Genomic DNA, 22021 nt, shown 5'->3' on the forward strand with positions numbered 1-22021 from the left:
TATCTCTCCTACTTGTGACATACTTCGATGTCTCCACATTTTGGCTGCCTCCCTGTGTTGATGGAGTGGCTTTGTGTGGTCGGTGACCTATAGGGGCCAGTAGCTCAGCTTCCCCAATCACCCTAGGTGGTCGCTCTTGGTACTCCCCTTTGTGGGCTGAGTGGAAAGTCTTGGTGTAGTTAAAAGCCCTGATTGCTGTTGGTACACTGGGAGGAATTGACCGCCAGGCCAATTGGTTGTGAGGGCCTGCTGTGTCTATAAAGGAAGAACTGCTGTGCTGGAGACACAGTAGGGCTTTGGTGCTCACTGAGTCTGCCTCTTGAATGTGTCCCTTATGAGAGTGGTTGAAATCTGGTGTTGTCCACACCGACAGAAAAGTCACTCTCACTCTCCGACTGATGGCCGAGAGTCCCGTAGGCGTCTGGGTCCCCTGCGTGTCCCCAGAAACTGGAGTTCAGAGTGGTTGGGATTGTTGGTATCACTGCGGGAGTTGATCTCCAAGCCAGTTGGCTGTGAGGATCAGCAGTGTCTCTGCTGGGAGAGCTTCTGTGCTCAGCTTGGATGGGGCGGAGTCTCAGGGTGGCGCAGACAAGCTTTGGTTTCCTGTCTGCTCCGCCCTAAGAGGGGCGGTTTCTCCGTGCCTGAATTAATGGCTGCGCGCCTCTGAGAGAAGGCAGCTTTCGAGCCTCTCCCGCTGCCTAACAGACCAGTTTCTCCCCAGCTGGGGCTGGATTTCAGTGCAGACCGGAGGTTTTGTTTTTCTCCATAACGAGAAATCCAGTCACTGGGAGGGCTGTGCTCAGCTTGGATGGGGTGGAGTCTCAGAATGGCGCAGACAAACTTGGTTTCCGTCCGCGCCGCCCTAAGAGGGCCGGTTCCTCCGTGCCCTAATCAATGGCTGTGCACCTCTGAGAGAAGGCAGCTTTCGAGCCTCGCCCGCTGCCAAATAGACCAGTTTCTCCCCAACCGCAGCTGGATTTCAGTGCAGACTGTTTTGTTTTTCTCCTAAACGAGAAAGCTAGCCACGCAGCGTCTGCTGCCCTCCCTCTCCGCGCGCTGCGAGCAAGCCTGCCGCGTATTCAGCCGCCCGCCCTTTCCGCGCTCACGGATCTCCGCACCTCCACAGCTCCTGAGGCTCAGCGTCCCCCTCTCTTTTTTTCTCTAGTTGTAGGTTTTCCACTCTGCCAGCTTTCCGGTGGTTCTGGACTGTGTGCGCTCTGTTTTCCAGTTGTAGTTTCAAAATTGTTGTGGTAGGCAACAATTAGGTGTTTACCTTATGCCGCCATCTTGGTTTCTCTCCCGTTTTGTCTTTTAGTTGTAGTTTTGAATTGTTGTGCGAGGCAGCAGTTCAGGTGTTTACTTTTGCCGCCATCTTGGTTTCTCTCACAGTTTTATTTTTGAAACAACCTTTTAAAAGCCTTTGAACATGGTCCTAAGGCAAACAACAAATGTGGAAAACATCTATCTAAGAATATCTATGAAAATTTGGTAAGAAAAGCAAGAGTCTATGGCAGTGGTCAGCAAACTCATTAGTCAACAGAGCCAAATATCAACAGTACAACGATTGAAATTTCTTTTAAGAGCCAAATTTTTTAAACTTAAACTATATAGGTAGGTACATTGTTATTAACTTAATTAGGATACTCCTAAGATAGCCTTTGCTAAAAACTCAAGGGCCAAAGAGCTGCATGTGGCTCGCGAGCCACAGTTTGCCGACCACTGGTCTATGGTATTTAAAATAGATAACTACCTCCCTTCCTCCTTCCAGCTCAGTTAGGCAGAACTTCCACTCAGGAGAGGTGTAGCTAGGAACACAGAACCTCTCTATCTCCAGCTCCAGACAGATTTCTTCAGGTGAGAAGGAAGATGCTGTCATTTCTCACTCTGCCACAGCTACTTGGTGCTGAGGCTAAGTTCCAGGCGAGTGCAGTCAAAAAGAGGGGTCCCTTCTTCTTTCTGCCCACACTCTACTGGTGGGACAGAGGCTTTACCTTTGGTGCAGCACCAACGAGAACAGTGAGGCATGATTACCTTAGTCTTGGCATGTAAGGAGTAGAATTCCATGCTGCAAAAGGCAAGCCAAAAAGATCTCAGGTTACTGCCAAGGCCAGGTAACTCAGTTGGTTGGAGCATATCCCGTACACTAAGCATATCAAACTTGCAGCCCACAACGAATATTTTTGTGGCCTAGCCAATAGAGTGTTATGTAAGAAACGTTTTAATAAAAATTTTGTAACTTAATTTTTACAATATCCTGTTATACATAATCCTATATAACAAAAGCATAATATGCAAATCAACCGGACGGTGGAACGACTGGTCAGCGGGAGGCGGGGCCAAATGAGCAGGTGGCGCCAGGCCAGCCAAGGCACATGCCAGTGAGCAGAGGAAGGGGATGGCAATGGGGGAGGGGGGCGGCAGTGACCAGTAGCAGTGGAGGGGTGATGGGGAGGGTGGCGGGGCTGGTCGGCGCCATCCCGATTGGCCCGCCTGGTCACCTCCTGCAGAGAGAGGCCAGACTGTGGCTTAGGCCCACTCCCCGTGGGTGGGGGCGGGGCTGGCCTAAGCCATCAGTTGGACATCCCCTGAGGGCTCCCGGACTGCAAGAGGGCTCAGGCCAGGCTGAGGGATCCCATGAGTACATGAATTTTTGTGCACCACGCCTCTAGTTATTAATAATGAACTACAACATTAGCTAATGACTGATTACTGTAATTGTTTTGCATTCATTTCCCTTATGTGCCTTAGGCGCAGGCACACCATTTCTCACTCTTTTAGCAGCCAATTGCCACGTCATTAGTCTTGGACTGACTTGTTTGGTGTGTGCAACAGGAAATATTTCACGTTCGGAGAACAAGAAAAATAGGTTTATTTGCGTTAAACTTATTAATTTGTATAGTTATTTAGTGTCTTGTAAGTTAATGTTCAAGAAAAAAATATTAATTTTTCTTATAATGTTCTATTATTTTATTTAACAATTACTCATTTATTTCAGCTCTTTGTATTCAGCATGTCTCTATCAAAATAAACCTGTTTCTATGAAAATTGAAGCTTTTGGGGGTTTTTTTGCGGTCCACATAAACTTGAACCTTGTTTATTTGGCCCGTGTTAGTATTTGAGTTTGACATGATTGCCATAGACCAATAGTTATAGTTGCAGGTTCGATTCCTGGTCAGGTTTCATATGGGAGGCAATTGATCGATGTTTCCCTCTCACCTGGATGTTTCTCTCTGAAGATCCATTTCTCAATGAAGATATTATCAAATGGCCAATAAACACATCAAAAGATGCTAGACATCACTATTTATTAGAGAAATGCAAATCATAACCACAGAAAGATACCATTTCATATCCATTACTATTGCTATAACAAAAAAGTTGGAATAACAAGTATTGGTAAGCATATGAAGAGTTCAGAACCCTCATAAACTGTTGGTGGGAAAGTAAAATGATGTGGCCACAGTGAAAAAAGTATGGCAGTTCCTCAAGGGATTAAACAGAATTTTCATATGACTTAGTAACTCCACTCTTAGGTATATACTCAAGAGAAATGAAAACATATAGCACACAAAAACTTGTACTCAAATGTTTATAGAACAGTATCCTACCTAATAATAGACAAATATACAAACTGACCATACCTCCAACACACCCACAAGCCACGCCCACCATCCAATCAGAGCGAGCATGCAAATTAACCCAAACCAAGATGGCTACAGCCACAGAGAGCAAGGTTTCCTAGGTAACAGAGGAAGCCAAGCTTTCCGCCTGCCCTTGCCAGGCCTAAGCCTCCATTCAAGCTACAAAGTTTCAATTATAGAAGGTAAACAAATTCAAACAAATGGCGGCAGAATGGAGCTTGAGAGAGCAGGCCAGTGTTGCCGCCGGCAACAGGGGAAGCAAAGCTTTCCGCACACCCTGGCCGGGCCCACCCGCTTAAGGCAACAAAGTTTCAATTATAACCCCAACAGAAATGGCTGCCGGCCTCAGAGGGAGCCCCAGGCTTGGCTCTGCTCCAGGCTACAAAGTTTCAATTGTAGAAGGAAAATAAATTCCAGATACCAGGGCCTCCGCCTGGGTTGCCAGGGGGCGTGGCTGGCCTGCAAACCACCACAGGCCCCTCGCTCAGGCTGCCCCACGCCCCAAGGGGACCCCCACCTGATCCGGGACACCCTTCAGGGCACACCAGCTGGCCCCCACCCGTGCACCAGGCCTCTATCCTATCTAATAAAAGAGTAATATACAGATTGATCATCACTGCAACACACAATATAGCTGCCCCCAAGTGGTCAAAGATCCTGCCCCCATGTGGACACAAGATGGCCACCACAAGATGGCCAGCAGGAGAGGGCAGTTGGGAGGCACCGAGCCTGCAAGGGAGGGCAGTTGAGAAGGACCAGGCCTGCAAGGGAGGGCAGTTGGAGGTGATCAACCCTGCAGGAGAGGGCAGTTAGGGGTGACCAGGCCTGCAGAGGAGGGAAGTTGGGGGCAAACAGGCTGGCAGGCAGAAGCGGTTAGGGGCAATCAGGAAGGCAGGCAGGCAAGCAGTTGGGAGCCAGCAGTCCTGGGTTGTGAGAGGGATGTCCGACTGCCCGTTTAGGCCCGATACCACTGGGATCGGGTCTAAACGGGCAGTCGGACATCCCTTGAGGGGTCCCATATTGGAGAGGGTACAGGCTGGGCTGAGGGACAACCCTCCTCCGTGCACGCATTTCGTGCACCGGGCCTCTAGTTCATAATAAAAAAGTAGAAACCCAAATGTCTATCAACTGATAAATGGATAAATGAAATATGGTGCTAAAGCCATACAATGGAATATTATGCAGCCATAAAAGGAATGAAGTTACTGACACATACTACAACATGGATGAACCTTGAAAACATTATGCCAAATGAAAAGAAGCCAGTTACAAAGACTATATAAAATGTCCAGAACAGGGTAATTTTTGGAGACAAAAAGTATATTAGTGGTTGCTTAGGGCAGTCAATGGCTAGGATGAGAGCACAGGGGGTTAACAGTTAAAAGGTATGGGGTTTCTTTTTAAGATGATGAAAATGCTCTAAAACTGACTGCAGTGAGCCCAGGCCCGGTGACTCGCTTAGAACATCCTACCGATCACCAAAAATAGTTGTAGGTTTTATTACTGGTCAGGGCACCTGTGAGAAGCAACCAATCGATGTTTCTCTCTCTCTCTCTCTCTCTCTCTCTCTCTCTCTCTCTCTCTCTCTCTCCATCTCTCCCCCTCCCTCTCCCCTAAAAATCAATAAAAACATCCTCAGGTGAGGATTTTTTTAAAATGGACTGTAGTGATGGCTGCACATTACCTGTGAATATATTAAAACTCACTGAACTGTATACTTTAAATGGGTGAATTGTATGGTATATGAAGTCTATCTCAATAAAGCTGTTAAAAAACTTCAGTCCTGTCCTGGTCTCTAAAATAATTTTCTATCAAAAACCCAAGACATAACTGAAAGACAGTAAACATTTAAAGAGCAATTGAGGTTTAAAGATAAAATGCCACTAACCAAGCCTATCTAATAAAAGAATAATATGCAAATTGACCATCACTCCAACCACAAGATGGCCTCCCCCATGTGGTCAGAGATGGCCACCACCATGTGGAGACAAGATGGCCACCACAAGATGGCCTGCAAGGAAGAACAGTTAATGGTGACCAGACTGGCAGGGGAGGGCAGTTAGGTTCAATCGGGCCAGCAGGGGAGCAGTTAGGCATCAATCAGGCTGGCAGGGAAGCGGTTAGGCATCGAGTAGGCTGGCAGGGGTGTGGTTAGGGGGTGATCAGGCTGGAAGGCAGAAGCAGTTAGGGGCAATCAGGTAGGCAGGCAGGCAAGCAGTTGGGAGCCAGTAGTCCTGGATTGTGAGAGGGATGTCTGACTGCCCGCCTAAACGGGCAATTGGACATCCCTCTAGGGGGTCCCAGATTAGAGAGGGTGCAGGCTGGGCTGAGCAGCTCCCCGTCCCCCCCCCCCCCCCCCGCCCCGTGCATGAATTTCGTGCACCGGGCATCTAGTAATAATATAAACTTCATTCCACCAAAAATGTGTACACAACACATGCCTAGAATACCCTTAATTGGTCTTTATGCTACTTATACTAATTTTTTTTAATGTTTTTATTGATTTCAGAGAGAGGAAGGGAGAAACAGAAGCATCAACGATGAAAGAAGAATCATTGATTGGCTGCCTCCTGTAATCCCCTACTAAGGATCAAGCCCACAACCCAATTGGGAATCGAACTGTGACCTCCTGGTTCATAGGTAGACGCTCAACCTCTTAGCCACATGGGCTAGGCAATATACTAATTTATAATCCTAAATTTGATAGAAGTTTTCATAGAACATGTAAATGAAAAGCCAAAAACCACCACATAAAATGAGAAAGAGGTAATAATATCCTATTAATACTGCTATGTAGGGTTAGTTTTAAGAGTTCACTGATTTTTAAAAATTCAGTAATTTGGAATTTTTCCCTTGTAATGTAGTTTTGCTGGTACTGTCTCAAATGCATCTTACCAGAAAATCTAGTCTATATTCATTTATCTCAAGACTTCAAATACCAAACAGAAGAACACTGAAATTTTAATATAGTCATTATCATAAAGCCTTTCTCTTCTTGCCCATTTTTCATAAAAGTCAATGTAATAAACTAAACTTAGGAATAACCAAATTATTTCAATTTGTCCATTGTTAATACCCCTTTTTACAACTAATAAAAAATAGTTTGAAGCACCAGATATCTTAATAACTTAATCAGAAATAAGTTTTATAGGTATAATTTTGCTTAAAGGAAAAAGATACAATATTCTCAACTACTGCTGCTCACATATTTGAAATCTGAAGTAGGATCTCATATAGGATTCATGCTACAAATTACAGAACAAGCACCGTATCATAGCAACCCAGCAATACCACTACAGTGACACGCTGAGGATGCAATCCAAGATTCTAATTTAAGAAACTGGCACAGAATATAGGACATGTAGCTTTTTCTGGCAATATCCCTAGAACATTAATAACTAAGTCTAAAATCAGTTTTTATTTGAAACTTTAAAGGATCAAGCTATTATAAAGTAACAATCATATTAACAAATGATTCACAGCATTGTAACTAAATATGACTTAGTTAAGGATCTATGATTTCATTACAATGGAAAATTTTAGGAAATTCAAATACATACACCCTACATGTCTAATATATAAATATATGTTGTTTTAAGAAAACTCCCAGAATACTATCTAAAACTTAGAAGAGCATAAATACTTCCATACTTTACTATTCACATGTAAATATATCCACAACTATTGCATCATATGATTAAAACATATTGTTCAAGTTTTATTTCAAAAGAATTAACTGTGTTATCTTTTGTATTTAAAAACCACTTCTGATAAGAGAGAAAAGTATAACAAAGAATGAAGATTAGCTAAATGGGGCATGTTATATTAGAAAGCAGAATACTGAAAAACAGTCTCCTGGTAAAATAAATGGAACATTTGTGTCATCTGCTTAATTCAATTTGAATATAAAACCTGCTATTCATCAAATAAAACAGGTTTTTAGGACCATCTTTGTTTCTCATTTGGGACTTTTGATGAACAAGAAGTATTAAAGAGACCTTTATAGACAGAATGGAGGGCTAAAGCTGTTTTCAGTTTTGATGGCTGTGGTAAGATTCCATCTTACAGCTACTCCCACCTGTAGCTCCTAAGAAACACCAGCTACCATGTTAAGGGAAAAAGAGTACCTACTTTAACAAGGTTTTTCAAGTCTCTAAAGCAGGGCCAGAGGTCTATAAACACCCCATTTCCCTCCAGCAATAGACCATAGATAGGATTCAAGGTGGTGGTGATAGTGGTGGGGAATCCAAGAACCCTGAAATTATATACAAAATAATGTATATGATATTTTCTAAGATGATGCATTTCTTTAAACGGCTTTTTAAAGAGACCATGTATAACCTCCCCCAAATAAAATACCAGTACTCCTAGAAATTGTTTCCTTTCAATATAAGGAATATTTATCATCAAGGTTTAAAATTATTTGATTCAGTATTTCCAGAAATAAAAATTTTAATCAGAAGTAATTTTAAACTGATTTTAATTTTTTCTTTCAGAAATATGTTAATTATAATATTCTATTAAAGTAAAAACAGTTAAGTTTACAAAACAGCATATATATGATTCCACTGAGGAAAAATACAGGAAGATGCTCAAAATTTTAAGAGATTTCCTCTGACTGGGGATTTTTTTTTTTTAATATATTTTATTGATTTTTTACAGAGAGGAAGGGAGAGGGATAGAGAGTTAGAAACGTTGATGAGAGAGAAACATCAACCAGCTGCCTCCTGCACATCCCCCACTGGGGACGTGCCCGCAACCAATGTACATGCCCTTGACCGGAATCGAACCTGGGACCCTTCAGTCCGCAGACCGACGCTCTATCCACTGAGCCAAACCGGTTTCGGCTGACTGGGGATTTTTATTTTCTATCTTTGTAAGATGCTTTTTTGACTTGTTTTTAACAGTGAACCTTTACATTTTTACAAGAATAATAAAGTCATTATAAAAGAACTAAGATAGTTAAGAATATGACATTTCTCATTGCATAGTCTTTAAATGAGTTTATTTTAGAAAACCATGAAAACTGAGACTCACTCATGACTCAGAGCAAGTATTGTATCCTAAAATAGTAATTCCTATTCCACAGAAGTTACTTTACTAGATCTTGAAAAAAAAAGTTCTCAAAATGTGTCCTACTGGAATCGAACCTGGGACCCCTCAGTCTGCAAGCTGAGCCTCTATCCACTGAGCCAAACCAGCTAGGGCAAGTTGAGTTATTTTTACCTTTCCTACATGAATGACTGAACTTTCCTATCAAGATAATATGACTGAAAATCCAATGCACCTTAGCTTAAAAGCACTTCATTGTTACATTTGCTACTTTATTTCCACTTTGTATTCAAATTTAGGCTGGTTCATTCACTGGAAACACAAATGTATGTAGAAAACTAAAAACAACTTAAGAAGATAACATGTTATCTAATTTCAGTTTTTCTGCAAGTTTTAGCAGGAGACTACAAGAAAGCCATAGATGAATTAGCCCAATTGACTTTTATAGCCAAGTCTCAATCATGTTGCCCCCATTTATTTTCCTCCCTCAAATTGAGAAATAATGATCAGAAAGACATTGCTATGTTAACATGGCCACAGTTAAAAAACAAAAACAAAGAAACAAAGTTTCAAAACTGTATACATAGCTTGTGAAAAATGGGATTAAAATATACCCAACATTTTCAACAGAGAAGCAAAAATAAGTAGTCTAATCAATTCTTCATATTTCATAATAATTCCTGAAAACCACTAACTACAGATTATAATTCAGACTGAGTAGCATCTCCAAATCACAAATCTAGCTCCGACAAAAATGTTCTGAGTGATTAAAAGTTCACTTCATCTTGTTTCTTAGTACTCATTCATAAAACAAATGTTCTCCAATAAAATTTTTACATTACTTAAAAAGAGAGGAACAGTGCTAAGAGAGAGACCCCAAAGAAGATCAATAAAACATTTTTCATATCAAAAGAATTTAAAAAATAAAGATCCCATGCTTTAAAGCAGGGATGGGGAACATCTGGCACTCAGGTCATATAAGGCCTGAAAAATCATTTGATCTGGCCCTACCAAGCATTAGGGTGAATTAATTAAATGTTTGACCAAATATAGCAGGCTAATTTTTAAGTTGGTAATTTTGGATAGCCCTCAAATGACGTTATAAATATCCAAATAGCTGTTGGCAGAAAAAAGGTGCCCCACTCCGGCTTTAAAGGTTTAAAGTTCAATACTGGCCTACTCGCCCAGGACCTAAAAGCAATCAGTATATGTTGGTAAGGTATTCAATTACAAATATTATCCTTTGCATTGTTAGAAGACAGGTGCTAATTTTGCTTTAGTGCAGGCAATACACATCTGCAATTTAATATTATAGTTAAGAATCAATAACCAATTGAGAAGATATTGAGCTATAAATGACTTGCACAAAAATATAACCTGTTTTAGTTTCTTCATCAACAAAATTCGAAGTTTGGGTCTATATGTAAACTTAGTTATAAATCATTATAAAATTGTGATTTATTGCATGACACAAAATGGTGTTTTTCTTTAAATTGGTGGTAGACCTATCTACCCTGTGATCTAAACTAAAACATCTGGGAAGCATCCTTGATTCATACCTTTCCTTCTCTGTCTCCTTCCCCAATCTCAAAAAATAAAATTCATTAACAAGTCCTATCCAAGATGTATCTCAAATACATCTTTTCTACATCTCTACTGCTACTGCCCCAGCCCAAGCCTATTGTGTCTCAGCTAGCCTATTATAATAACCTACTAATGGATCCTCCTCCTAAAAATATTGTTGTTACAATCCATTCTCCATACGGCAGCTAGAGTGATATATGTGTTTTTAACTGTCAGGTTTCCTGAAAAAGATGTCCAAACTTACTGACTTGGCTTTCACAATTTTCATTCACTCCTCACCTTATGGGAATTTCAAGTCTATCAATTTTCTAAAATGACTCTCAAGTCACCAATGTTGCCTAAAGACTACCAAACCCGGGGAAACTTTTCAGTTATTTGACTTGTCAACAGCTTTTTTCACTGTTACTAACCTGGGTCCCATTTTTTAAGATTCTCTTCCCTGGACTTCTTTGTCTCTACTCTCTCCTGTCCTCCTTTGCCTCCACCTCAAGCTGTCTTTCTTGCCTTTTTCTTTGATTGTCCATCTAAATGATGGTATTCCTTGGCCTCTTCTCATCCTATACATTTTCTGTGGGCAGTTGCTTCTACTTACATTGCTTCAAATGCCACCTTTAATCTAAAGACTCCCAAATTATCTCTAGCACAGGTCTTTCTATTTAAGCTCCAGACCTGAATATCTAACTTCCTACTAGACAGCTTCACTTCAGTTTCCCACAAGCATTTGGATCTGTCCAAGAGGAACCATTCTTTCCTCCCAAGTAAAACGGCTATCATTATCTCTAGCTATCTAAGCTGGAAATGTGTCATCATTGATTCTTCCCTCTCACCAAGACCTGCCTATAATACCACTCCATCTCCACGTAAGCAAGGCCACCTTCATCTCTTGTCGGGATTACTGTGCCAGCATCCTAACTAATGTTCCATACTCCCATTTCTCAATACACTCCTCATACTACTGCCAGGAATAAATGCAATATGTGGCATCAGACTATGACCTAGCTCCTAATTGTTGCTCCAATCTCTTCTCTAGCCAGTTTCCTATTATAATAGCCTCTATCACAGCCACAGAGACTGCAGGCAGTTCCCCAAATATGCTATGCTCACTTACCTGTGGGGCTGCACATACTGTCATTTAAGTGGACCTGCTAAACAAATCTGTCTTTTAGGTTTTAGTTTACCTTTCACTTTCTCCAGGAAGCTTTCCCTGATCTCTCTCCTCATATATCAAAACTGGGTTGGGTCCCACACATGCTCCCCTGGCCTCTTATTGCTTACTCGTATCACAACACTGATCAACTAATTTAAACTGCCTGCTTGCATGTCTATATTGCCCAACTGGAATCTCCTAAAGACATTTAATTCCAAAAGAAAATATATTCATCATTTTACTCCCTTTAGTAAATTTTAATCTCTTCAATGGTTCACCTAAATTTTATGCACTATGGACACCAAAGAGAAGAAAGTACTTCTGTACTAGATTTTGAAAGCAAAATATGTATTTAGTTTCTCAGCAAGCAAACAAAATCTTTTCCTGTGGCCAATTAAAAGAAAAAATGGCAGTGCATGTTTTCTTAAAAAGCAGATACATAATCTTACATAAGTTATATCTTATTTTACTTTTGACTTCAACAAATGTTTATCTCTAGAAAAGTCTGTTTGAAACATTATGTTAAAAAAACACATTCAGTTTTGCTAAATCAAAATCCAGAGTTTACAACACAAACTATCTCATCTTTTTCACTTTATCAATTTAGAGACATGCCATTAACAATGAGTTCAAATAATCAACTTCTGATGATAACTGTAATTCTAGAATAACCTTTACCAATGAGTGTGAAACAAAGCCAGAACCAATTAAACAGGAAAAAAAAAATGTATTAACGTCGAACCTATATTTAAGATTTGGTATTCTTGAACTACAAGTTCTAAGCCCAGTCATTAAGAAATTGTTGTTTCAGACATTTAACATCTTTTTAGCTATTGTCTATACAGTTTGTTCATTAAACAAAATCTAAGAGTATCTAAGCTAAGAAAAAACTCTATACTTTCTGCCCTACCTTAAAGAAAGCTTCACTGATGAAATGACAACATAGTTATTAATTTAGAACAAGAGTGAAATTAATTCCCAATGCAGGTTAAACTAGAATGACTTCTGTGATTCCAAGACTCAACTAGACATAACATCCCAGTAAGGTTATAGAGGTGCAATTAGCATCACCACTCCAGTAGGAGGAGTGTGTTCCCAATAAATCCTTTGCCTTTAGGACTGAAGTTAGAGATATGTTCTTTGAATTTAATCATGTGAGACCATCATATTCAGCAAACTACCTCTAGCCCCCCAAAAATCATCGTAGGTTTCTTTTGGAAGTGTGATTCAAATTGCAGGATTTAGAAAATTCATATTATTATTATTCACTCCAAAACAAGTTCCTGTAAGGAAGAGTTCAAAAAGATATGCATACAAAGTAGGTTTGAAGCTGCTTATTAGTCAATATCCTGCTCAGACAAGTAAAGTTTATTTTGCATAAACCTAGCCTGTCATGTAAAATTCTTTCAGCAAAGCATTTAGATTCCTTGTTACATAATAATACACTAAAATGATATATTTCAAATCTACTCCTATCTCCTTCAAGGACATCCTTACAAATAAAGATTGAATCTCAAATTTAGAAATTACTACAAACTAATTATGTAAGTTTATTCAATGTTTATATACACATGTCCACATTTGGGAGTCAACCCAGCTATTACTTTTCCACATAAACCTTACACAATACTTTTCCTAGCAAGAAATCTATCAATAATGCTACCTGCCACTAACACCAGTCATTTGCAAAGCACAAAATGTAAGAGCAAAAAATTCTTTGTTTTAAACCTACATTTATTATTTTCTATCATAGTATTAAAAACCTAGAATTTATTTACTTTAACATCTTGAACCAGATTTAGGCACAAATATATTAAAACAAACAAAAGACAAGAGAACCAATCTGCTGGAAGATAGCATCAAACATCACTGAAAGAAGCACAATCAATAACAGGGTGGGGTTGGGAGGGAGGTGGAGGTGGTAAAGGAGGAGGGCCAGAAGACAACCAACAGGTAATTCCTTCATCAAAACAATGATTCTGTCTAGAAGACCAATTTATTATGCACAGAACACAGTGCTTTGTAACATAATGGGTTGTGAAAACAGATGACTTCTTTCACATAAATTTTACCATCTTATTCTAGAGAGAGAACATATCACTACATTAACAATGGAATACTCACTCAAAACAGCAAATCAACAAATGCAGGCATTATTCAAACTGGTTAGCAGAAAGGCCAGGGATATGGATGGAATATAAGTGGCTCCAGGTTTTTGCTGCCCTACCTTCAATAAAAAGCTGTGGTCAAGATTAAGATGACAGTGAAAACACTCTGGAGGAAAACATTCCTGTTTTTAAAAAATACATTTTAAATTATTTTAGAGAGCAATATCGATTGGCTGCCTCCTGCACGCCCCTGATGGGATGGAGCCCGATGAGCTCGAAACCCAGGCCCGTGCCCTGACAGGGAATCAAACCAACTACCACTCAGTGCACAGGACAATGCCCAACCAACTGAGCCACAGTGGCCAGGGCAAGAAAAACATTTCTTAATGCTAAATGAATACAAAGCATGCTCAAAAACAGTTAAATTCAAGAACAGTTCATTTAATACCTGCTATTCAACACATACAGTAGTAGTAATATTAATTCTAAATCTTCAAGAAGCAAACAATGCTTTGAGTATACAGCAAATATTTTTACATTCCAAAGTCATTGGAATCATATTACCTTGAAAGATGGGATTAAAATGAGACAAATCTCTACCACTTTTATTTGACAGCTCAGCCACAGCTCCAAAAATCACAAAGGAAAGAAAAACTGACCACTTGGTATCAAATTATAATAGTCCAGTTTTATGATAACTATAGAAAAATCCAATAGAATCATTTCATCATACCTAAAACTCCAGAATCGTGGACAGCACTATCCCCTTCAGGAGAGCAGCTGATTAGCCACAGGGGGCAGCAAAGTTAAGAGAGTGAAAAGTAAATAGCAGGAGGTAACATGAGGGCAGGAAATGTTAATAAGGTGGTAATGAGCCATGAATATCAGAAAGAAAAGGACAAAGTCTTAATTAATTAATTAAACCAATAGGCAGATAATGTTAAACCAGTGATTCTCAATCCTGGCTGCACATTAGAACCACCCCAGGAGCTTTTAAAAATACAAATGTCTGAATCCTACCTTAGACCAATTAATTTAGAATCTCTCTAGGGTGGAGAACTATTTTTTAAACTCTCCAAGAGTAGAGCCAGGTTTGAGAATCAGAGAGCTGGTCTCTATCCCCAGCTTTTTACAAATTTAAGAAAATTATATTTAAAATATAAATCTCAAAAATCTATTTCCCAAATATGTTATTCTTGTTGATAAAGCTTTATAATCCAAAGAGGGACAATAACTCATTAAGGACTAATTCATCTTTGTAATTTTATCAAGGGAAAGTTTATTTTTACCAGTAAAAATGATTAAACTAACGTTCAAAGGAGTTAAACAACTAGCACAAAGCAACTGTGAGTCATCAATGATGCAGGAAGACAACTCAAGTCCACTAGTATTTACTTACAGGTGGTGCTCTATCTTAATGATCACACTATTTTAGTAAATACATTTTAGTGGATTATCACTTTATTAAATTAGACATTTTTGAAAATAATCCAAAATTCAATTAAGAATAAGAAGATGTAATAAAATTGGGAGAAAAGAAATTTGACCCTAACTAGCAATTCTGAAAACACTAAATTAGACAAAAAAGTCTTCATGTGAAAACCAGCAATTGACCCTATATTAATTTCTCTAAGAAGTGCTGTATATCCCGAAAAAGTTTTTAAAAATTACAAAATAAATCTTCCAGAAAAAAATATGACATTACTTCCAGGAAATAGTTCTAAAATGTTATATCCCTTTGTAAACAAACATTTTCTTAACATACTCTGATGAATTTCAACTCTTGTTTAGTGCCATTTGATTACAAAAAGGGATTTGGGTTTTGATGAAATGATTATTAACTTTGAGAAAATCTACAAACCTTAAATGTTGAGTTAGTAGTGTTTTCCCCTGACAAAAAAGTTCAGATAGTTATGAAACTTCAGATCATGTCAGTGTTCTTGTTCCTGTTACCCTAAAAGACCACATAACTCAAGGGAAAAAAATGATTTTCCCCTAAAGATAAGCAAGGTACTTCAAATCAACACCTGTTACTGGCCTCCATAATTCCAGTGGGACCAGTTTCTAAGAATATACCAACAATAATCTGAATGATATTTGGAAGTTCTTCACCTCATCTGAAGGAGACTTCAATTTCAAAACCAGCTTCATTTCAGTTCTTTGTTTATTTACTGGCTGTCTCCTATGAGAAATGCACATCTATATACTTTCACTGGTTAACTCAATTTCTTTGCTTTGTAAAAACTTCTAACTACAGCATTCAATATTTTAAAGAGTCTAACTCTACCCTACTTCCACTTCCACACTTATGCTGAAAAATGTTACAAGTTCACTTCACATAAATCGTATCTGATACTGATTATAAATGAAAGCATACTATAAGTACATTAGGAAAGCTTACAATTTATGTGAACCCTTCATTTTAAAAAATATTTTTAATCTGGATTTTCAAATATCAAAGCCAATGGAAGCTAACATTCTTTGACTGCCTATTTTTAGGCACTTTAATTACATTATTTCACTTAATCCCCATAATCCTAGAGACTGAAGGTATTATCCCCATTTTACAGATAAGGAAAACAACTCAGATTAAAAATCTGACTGTGACTCAGAACTGACCCCATTGACTCAACTTGTTCTATCATACTGCTTCAAATTTTCATATAGATTACCAGCAAAATAGATTAACAGCAAAAATATTGAAATCATACCAGTGTTAGTTGCAATACCATCCAAATAAATAATCACAGGCCTGAAACTAAGCTATTTAAACCTCAATTTTCTCATGGATAAAATGGGAATAACATTGGTCTTACAGTTACTGGGATGACCCAATGAAATATAATGTTTATAAAACGACATTGAGCGTGTGCCTTGTCATACTACAGGTGGGAAAAAGCAAGGCATACCAGAGATGAGGAGTTACACACCTTTGGACTGTTTCACTTGTTATGAGTTATAATTTTTTAGAAAGTGTAATTTGTAAATGCTACATGTTTTATAAATGTAAGACATCTACATTATCAAACCAAACCTTCAGACTTAAAAATAGTTACACAGCCCTAGCCGGTTTGGCTCAGTGGATAGAGCATTGGCCTGTGGACTGAAGGGTCCTGGGTTCAATTCTGATCAAGGGCATGTACCTAGGTTGCAGGCTTGATCCCTGGCCCTGGTTAGGGGGTGCATTGCAGGAGGCAACCAATCAATGTGTCTCTCTCACATTGATGTTTTTGTCTTTTCCCCTGCCTTCCACTCTAAAAATCAATGGAAAAATATCCTCAGGTGAGAATTAACAAGAAATAAATAAAAAATAAAAAAATAAACAAGCCACTTTCTCTAAAAAAAAAAAAAAAAAAAAAAAAAGTTAAACAGACTGAAAAACTTCCTATTGTGAATAACCTATTTTTGAAGTTAAAAGGTTACCAATTTAAGGTAGAAAAAAAAGTCCTATACTACCATAAATTTAAGTACAGAAAAAATTGATAAGATGCTCCTACTTTTGTTTTTTAGTACCTTGTTCTGAGGTGCTTATAAAATTAACATAACAAGAAACTTAAAAAGTGTTTTGAAAAAAAATTTTAAGTTATACAATATAAGACAGTTTATATTTTTAAATAACAGTTTCATAATAACAGTTTCTCATTTTTAAAAAATTCTTTTAACAAGGCTTATTAAATACTTAAAAAAATTTTTTTTTATTGATTTCAGAGAGGAAGTGAGAGGAAGAGAGATAGAAACATCAATGATGAGAAAGAATCATTGATTGGCTGTCTCCTGCTCGCACACCACTGGGGATCAAGCCCACAACCTGGGCACGTGCCCTGACCGGGAATCGAACCGTGACCTCCTGTTTCATAGGTCAATGCTCAACCACTGAGCCATGCCGGTGGGACTATTAAATACTTTCTATAGCAAAACAGAAAATTTATTCTGACCATTTTCAACATTAAAAACTTGCAACCCACTTACTAAATGATTTTGCAAAAATAAACTTCTTACAGATGAAAAAGCTGTCTTATTTTGTTAATTCTTAACTTTAGTATGTTTTGAGGAAAATAGCAGGCACTTTTCCAGTTTAGATCCATGTGGACAAAGTGTTAACACAAGCAGGTAAAAACACTAGAAAAATCTTGGATGCCTACAGATATCTGAGCTAATATTTCAGAGCAGAAGAAAAATTCTCTTTCATACACATACTGAAGGGCTTTCCACTGGTTTTTGTTAAGGCCACAAATGGAAAAAACTACTACTTTCAGAAAAAGCACAGAACGCTGTGGTATCAAGTACACTGCCAAAGTACCAAGTGAAGCAATTGCATTTTTTTTTAATCACTTTTCAAGCATTTTGGCATCTGGAGTAAAAGTAGTTTTTCCTATTAGAGGTAATCCAAGTAAGGATCTTAATTTCCCTCAATCAAATTTGCATAAATTATATTTTCTTGCAAAATATATAGAAATAATCTAAAGTTCCACTCCTCTTTTTTTTCTCTAGCTGTGACCAAAATACTATAAATAAAACATTCAATGGCACCTTCAACTTCTTGAACTATATGCCATATAACTTAGATGACTGACTGCATATTTTTGCCATTTAAAAAACAAAATGTATTAAAGCTGCATCTCATGGCTTGAACCAACCATGTTTAATATTCAATTATTTGTATTAAGTAAAAGTAAATATTATACCAGTAAGAATACTAAAGAACTACAATACCTTACTAAAAAGCAAATTAAATATGTATGAAAGAAAAACACTAGCACTAAACCTTCAAACTGTAAAGTAATATAAAACTATGATATTGTAATTAAGTTTAAGATTTAAAATCCATGAATAGCAATCCATAATAGGTAAGATGATAATTCTTTTATAGCTATGACATCACTCAAGAATTTAAGTCTTGGTAATGCCTACCTTGTGGTTTATCAATTGACTACAATATATAAATGTTAACAATTTTTGTATGCTAAAAAGCAAGTTATAAATGCAATAGCACAGGCTACACATATCTTAAATAAAACCTTCTTTTAAAAGCCAGTTTGATTCTGGCTGTGGGATGCTCTTGACTTAGAAGCAGGGCCATGTACGGTCTGAATGGGGTTCCAGAGCTATTGTATGTAGGTCAACTGTGATTTGATCTGGGGTTTTCTTTAGACTCCTAGCCAAACTAAGGCTGGATTCATAGGCCGAAAGGCAAATCAGAACCAGATTGGCCTTGAAGAGGATAAATGGATTGAAAAATCTGCTGAACATTTATCTATTTTAGTATAAACCTTTCATTTCCTGGCCTTGCAAAACAGATGATCTAGATTTCTATCAGGTTTCTTTCGTCGAAAAATTGTTTCAACTAGGAGCATTATCATCTTGTTCTACGATGATTTCGATCTCTTAAAAACGAAGACATTAATCCACGAAGATTCAACTAGAACACCGGGAAACAAATTTATTAAACATCCTCTAAACCTAAGTGGGGAAAGTGAGCCAAGTTCTCCTGCGAGGCATTAGGCAAGGATACCAATTTGAGTTACTGTACAAACCGACCAAGTCCATGGGAATCACTGCTCAGCGAACCAAGTTCCCATTCCACTGCAAAGCAACACTAAACTTACTCCTTTATCCGTCTCCACGTTGACCGTGTACAACGTCTCAAAAGTATTTTAAGTCTTTCCTGTCTTTGGGCCAAAAGATATAACATTGAAACCTAACGACCCAGTTAATAAGACACTATACCGCTCAGATAGACATTTTAGGCTTTTTCGTTCTCAGTGTATCTCAAGGCCAGGTAACTTTTGTTTCCATTAGGATTCCGGGTCTGTAAGACTCGTAGGAACAATTTCAATGGGAGGGAATTGGGAGAGGGGTGGGTACGTAGAGACGAACCACTGTCCGAAAAGAGGTGGTGGGTCTCGGGAGAGTGAAGGTCGGAAGGTTAGACAGGTTGTCTAAAAAGCAAACGGGGGGGAAAGGCAAGCCTGGGGAAGAGGCAAGACCACCTCTCGGGACGCACTGGGCGAGTTCCAATAACGAGGGCAGGTGAGCGAGCGCGCAGGTGGGGAAGGTTAGCCTGCTCCTCTCAGATGGGAAGAGTTAAGGGGAATCGGGGAGGAAAAAAAGGCAACTCTTCACAGCAAACCTGTTGGAATCGGAGGGGGGAAGGGGGCGCCAAGGCACCGTGGGGGAACGCGACTGGCACCACCCGCCTCCAGCTGGGCAGCAAGAGCCCCAGAAGGAAATGGCTCTGCGGGCGCCCCCTGCAAACTTACCTTTGAGTTGGGGCAGGGGCTGCAGCTCCACGGGGCTGCCCTGGCTGCGGAACTGCGACGAGCCCTGGGAGCGCTTCTGCCTCAGCGCCTTGCGCACCGATTTCCGGGTGAAGCCGTCCACTTTCTCCGAGGCCGAGATGGCGGCACTGGCAGCCCCCGCCGCCGCCGCCGGCGGCGACGACGCCGACATCTCCGCGGCCCAGGCGCTTGCCAGCTCCGGCGGCTGCTTGCACGGAACGGACAGCGGCAGGAGGAGGAGGCGGGGGCGAGGCGCGGAGCGGTCGCGCCCCTCCGCCCCGTGCCCCCGGCCACACCGTCTTCCCGCTCCCGGGCGCCGCCGAGCTTCTTCTCCTCGCCGCCCGCCAACGCCTCACGAGCGCATCTCAGGGCCGGAGGTTCCTGGTCCCCCGCCGCGCGGCGGGCTCCCGGGGCCGACGGAGGCAAGGGCGGGGGCGCAGGGGGGCCGAGAAGTTGTTGACTCCGGGCGCGGAGGGCGGGTGGAAGGGAGCCTGAAGTTTAGACCGCCGAGGCGACGGAGCAGGGGCGCGGACGCGGAGCGCGCCTCTCGTCCCTTCAGTCCGGGTCGCCGGCCAGCCGGCCAGCAGCACCTCAGCGGCCGCTGCCAGAGCAACCCGCCTTCCTTGGAATCTCCTCCCGAGGCGCTGCCATCGCGGGTCCCTTCCGAGCCTCTGCCGCGGTGCCCGCTCTTCCCTGTCAGCGCGGTCCCCTCATCTCCCGTGGCGGTAACCCGCCGCCCGGGCTCTGGGCGAGCACACTAGAGCTCGCTCCTCAGGGTGCGGAGCCGTCTGAGCTCCCTCCCCCACGCGCCCTTCCGCCGCCCACGCAGAACCCCCAGCGAGCGTCCGCTACAACTTGAGAAGGCGGTGGGGACGCGCAACGGGGCGGGGGGGGGGAGTGTGTGTGCGTGTGCGCGCGCCGGGGCGTGAGGCCCGGGGGCGGGGCCTCGCGAGGGGTGGGGAAGGGCGGAGATTGACAACTTCCGCGGGGTCCCGCCAGCCTCGCAATACTTGGGAGGGAGTTGTGGGTGGGAAAGCATGCCAGCTCCCTCAGCCAATTGCAGGGCTCAGCGGCAGTAACGCGGTGAGGCGTGGCGTCCTGGAAAGGTGTCTCCAGCGGAGAGGTTAGGCAGTGGAATGGGGCGTGGTTGTGTGACGGACTTTGCTCACAGCCAATCGTAAGTGAAGACAGCGAGCGGAACGCCGCCTGCGTCACAACGGAGCAATGAATTTTCTCGGGAGGGGAAGTGCCCCTCCACCAGTGAGCGCCTTGGCACGCTTGCGTGACAGCTCCCGGCGGTCGTTGCTCTTCTGACAGATTAAGAGAAGACGAGGAAACTACAGGGGGTAGTTTAGAGAGTAAAATAGAATGCCTCTTCCCTTCCCCCTCCTCTCTGCTGGCCAATGAGGAACTGAAGCGACTAGTGAGGAGTTTTGAGGGCTGGGGCGGGAAACAGCGTACGGTGTTAAATCACCAAAAGGGGGCGGGGCCAAGAGAGGGGAGGGTAATTGACGGGCGGAGGAGCTCGGGAAAGGCGAGGAAGTAAGCTTGTCCAATCGGAGCGAGGTCCTGGACTCCTGGGCGGGCCTTGGAGCCTCACTCGCCCTAAGCCGCAGAGTTGGTAAATGTGTAGCTGTGGAGTGACTTTGGCACCGCAGTTCTGGGGAATTATTTTCGCGCCAGGCTTGGGCAATCTAGCATCTACTACTTCAAAGATTTCTACAAATCTGCACCCTCCAAGAGTAGGTTTCTCATATCAACTTAGTATCCCACTAATCTTCACGCCTTCTTCAGCCAAAGGCCTTCAACTACTACAACAGAACCAGTACAAATTTGCTGATCAGTGGTTTGCAGATTTGGGGATTGCCACTTAACTCTTACTGGGATCTCTTCCTTGGAGATTCTGTCTAAATTTTAAACTTCTTAAGGACAAGGACGTTTTTAGAGCAGTGTTTTCCGTATAATGATGCTTAATAAAAGTGAGTATTAGAAGTAACACAAAGAGAACCAAATTGTTCTCTCTCTACCCTATTATAAGACCCTCAACTATCCAAAATACAGCAAGTACTAAACAAAATTCAGAAATTGATTTGTCATTTACATAAAAATGGTTAAACACTTGCGGAGTAGAAGGAATATAAAAATTATTAAGCCTAAATTTAAACGTAGAAAATAAAAATAAATAAGTGAGCCGAATAGTCTGCCTCCCTT

At 41.0% G+C, this 22021-nt stretch overlaps 1 protein-coding gene across 1 annotated transcript in view; it reads right to left on the reverse strand.

Moving 5' to 3' along the window:
- The window catches only part of PPP2R5A (protein phosphatase 2 regulatory subunit B'alpha), a 78640-nt gene extending 57960 nt beyond the window's left edge, over positions 1-20680 (reverse strand). The window contains exon 1 of the mRNA XM_079761919.1: positions 19793-20680. Within this exon, the coding sequence (XP_079618045.1) occupies positions 19793-19982 (190 nt within the window). The 5' untranslated portion in view covers positions 19983-20680. The remainder of the gene's footprint in view (positions 1-19792) is intronic.
- Between the last annotated feature and the right edge of the window lie 1341 nt (positions 20681-22021).

This window comes from Cnephaeus nilssonii (genome assembly GCF_951640355.1).
Source record: "Cnephaeus nilssonii genome assembly, chromosome: 21".
Classification (NCBI taxonomy): Eukaryota; Metazoa; Chordata; class Mammalia; order Chiroptera; family Vespertilionidae; genus Cnephaeus; species Cnephaeus nilssonii.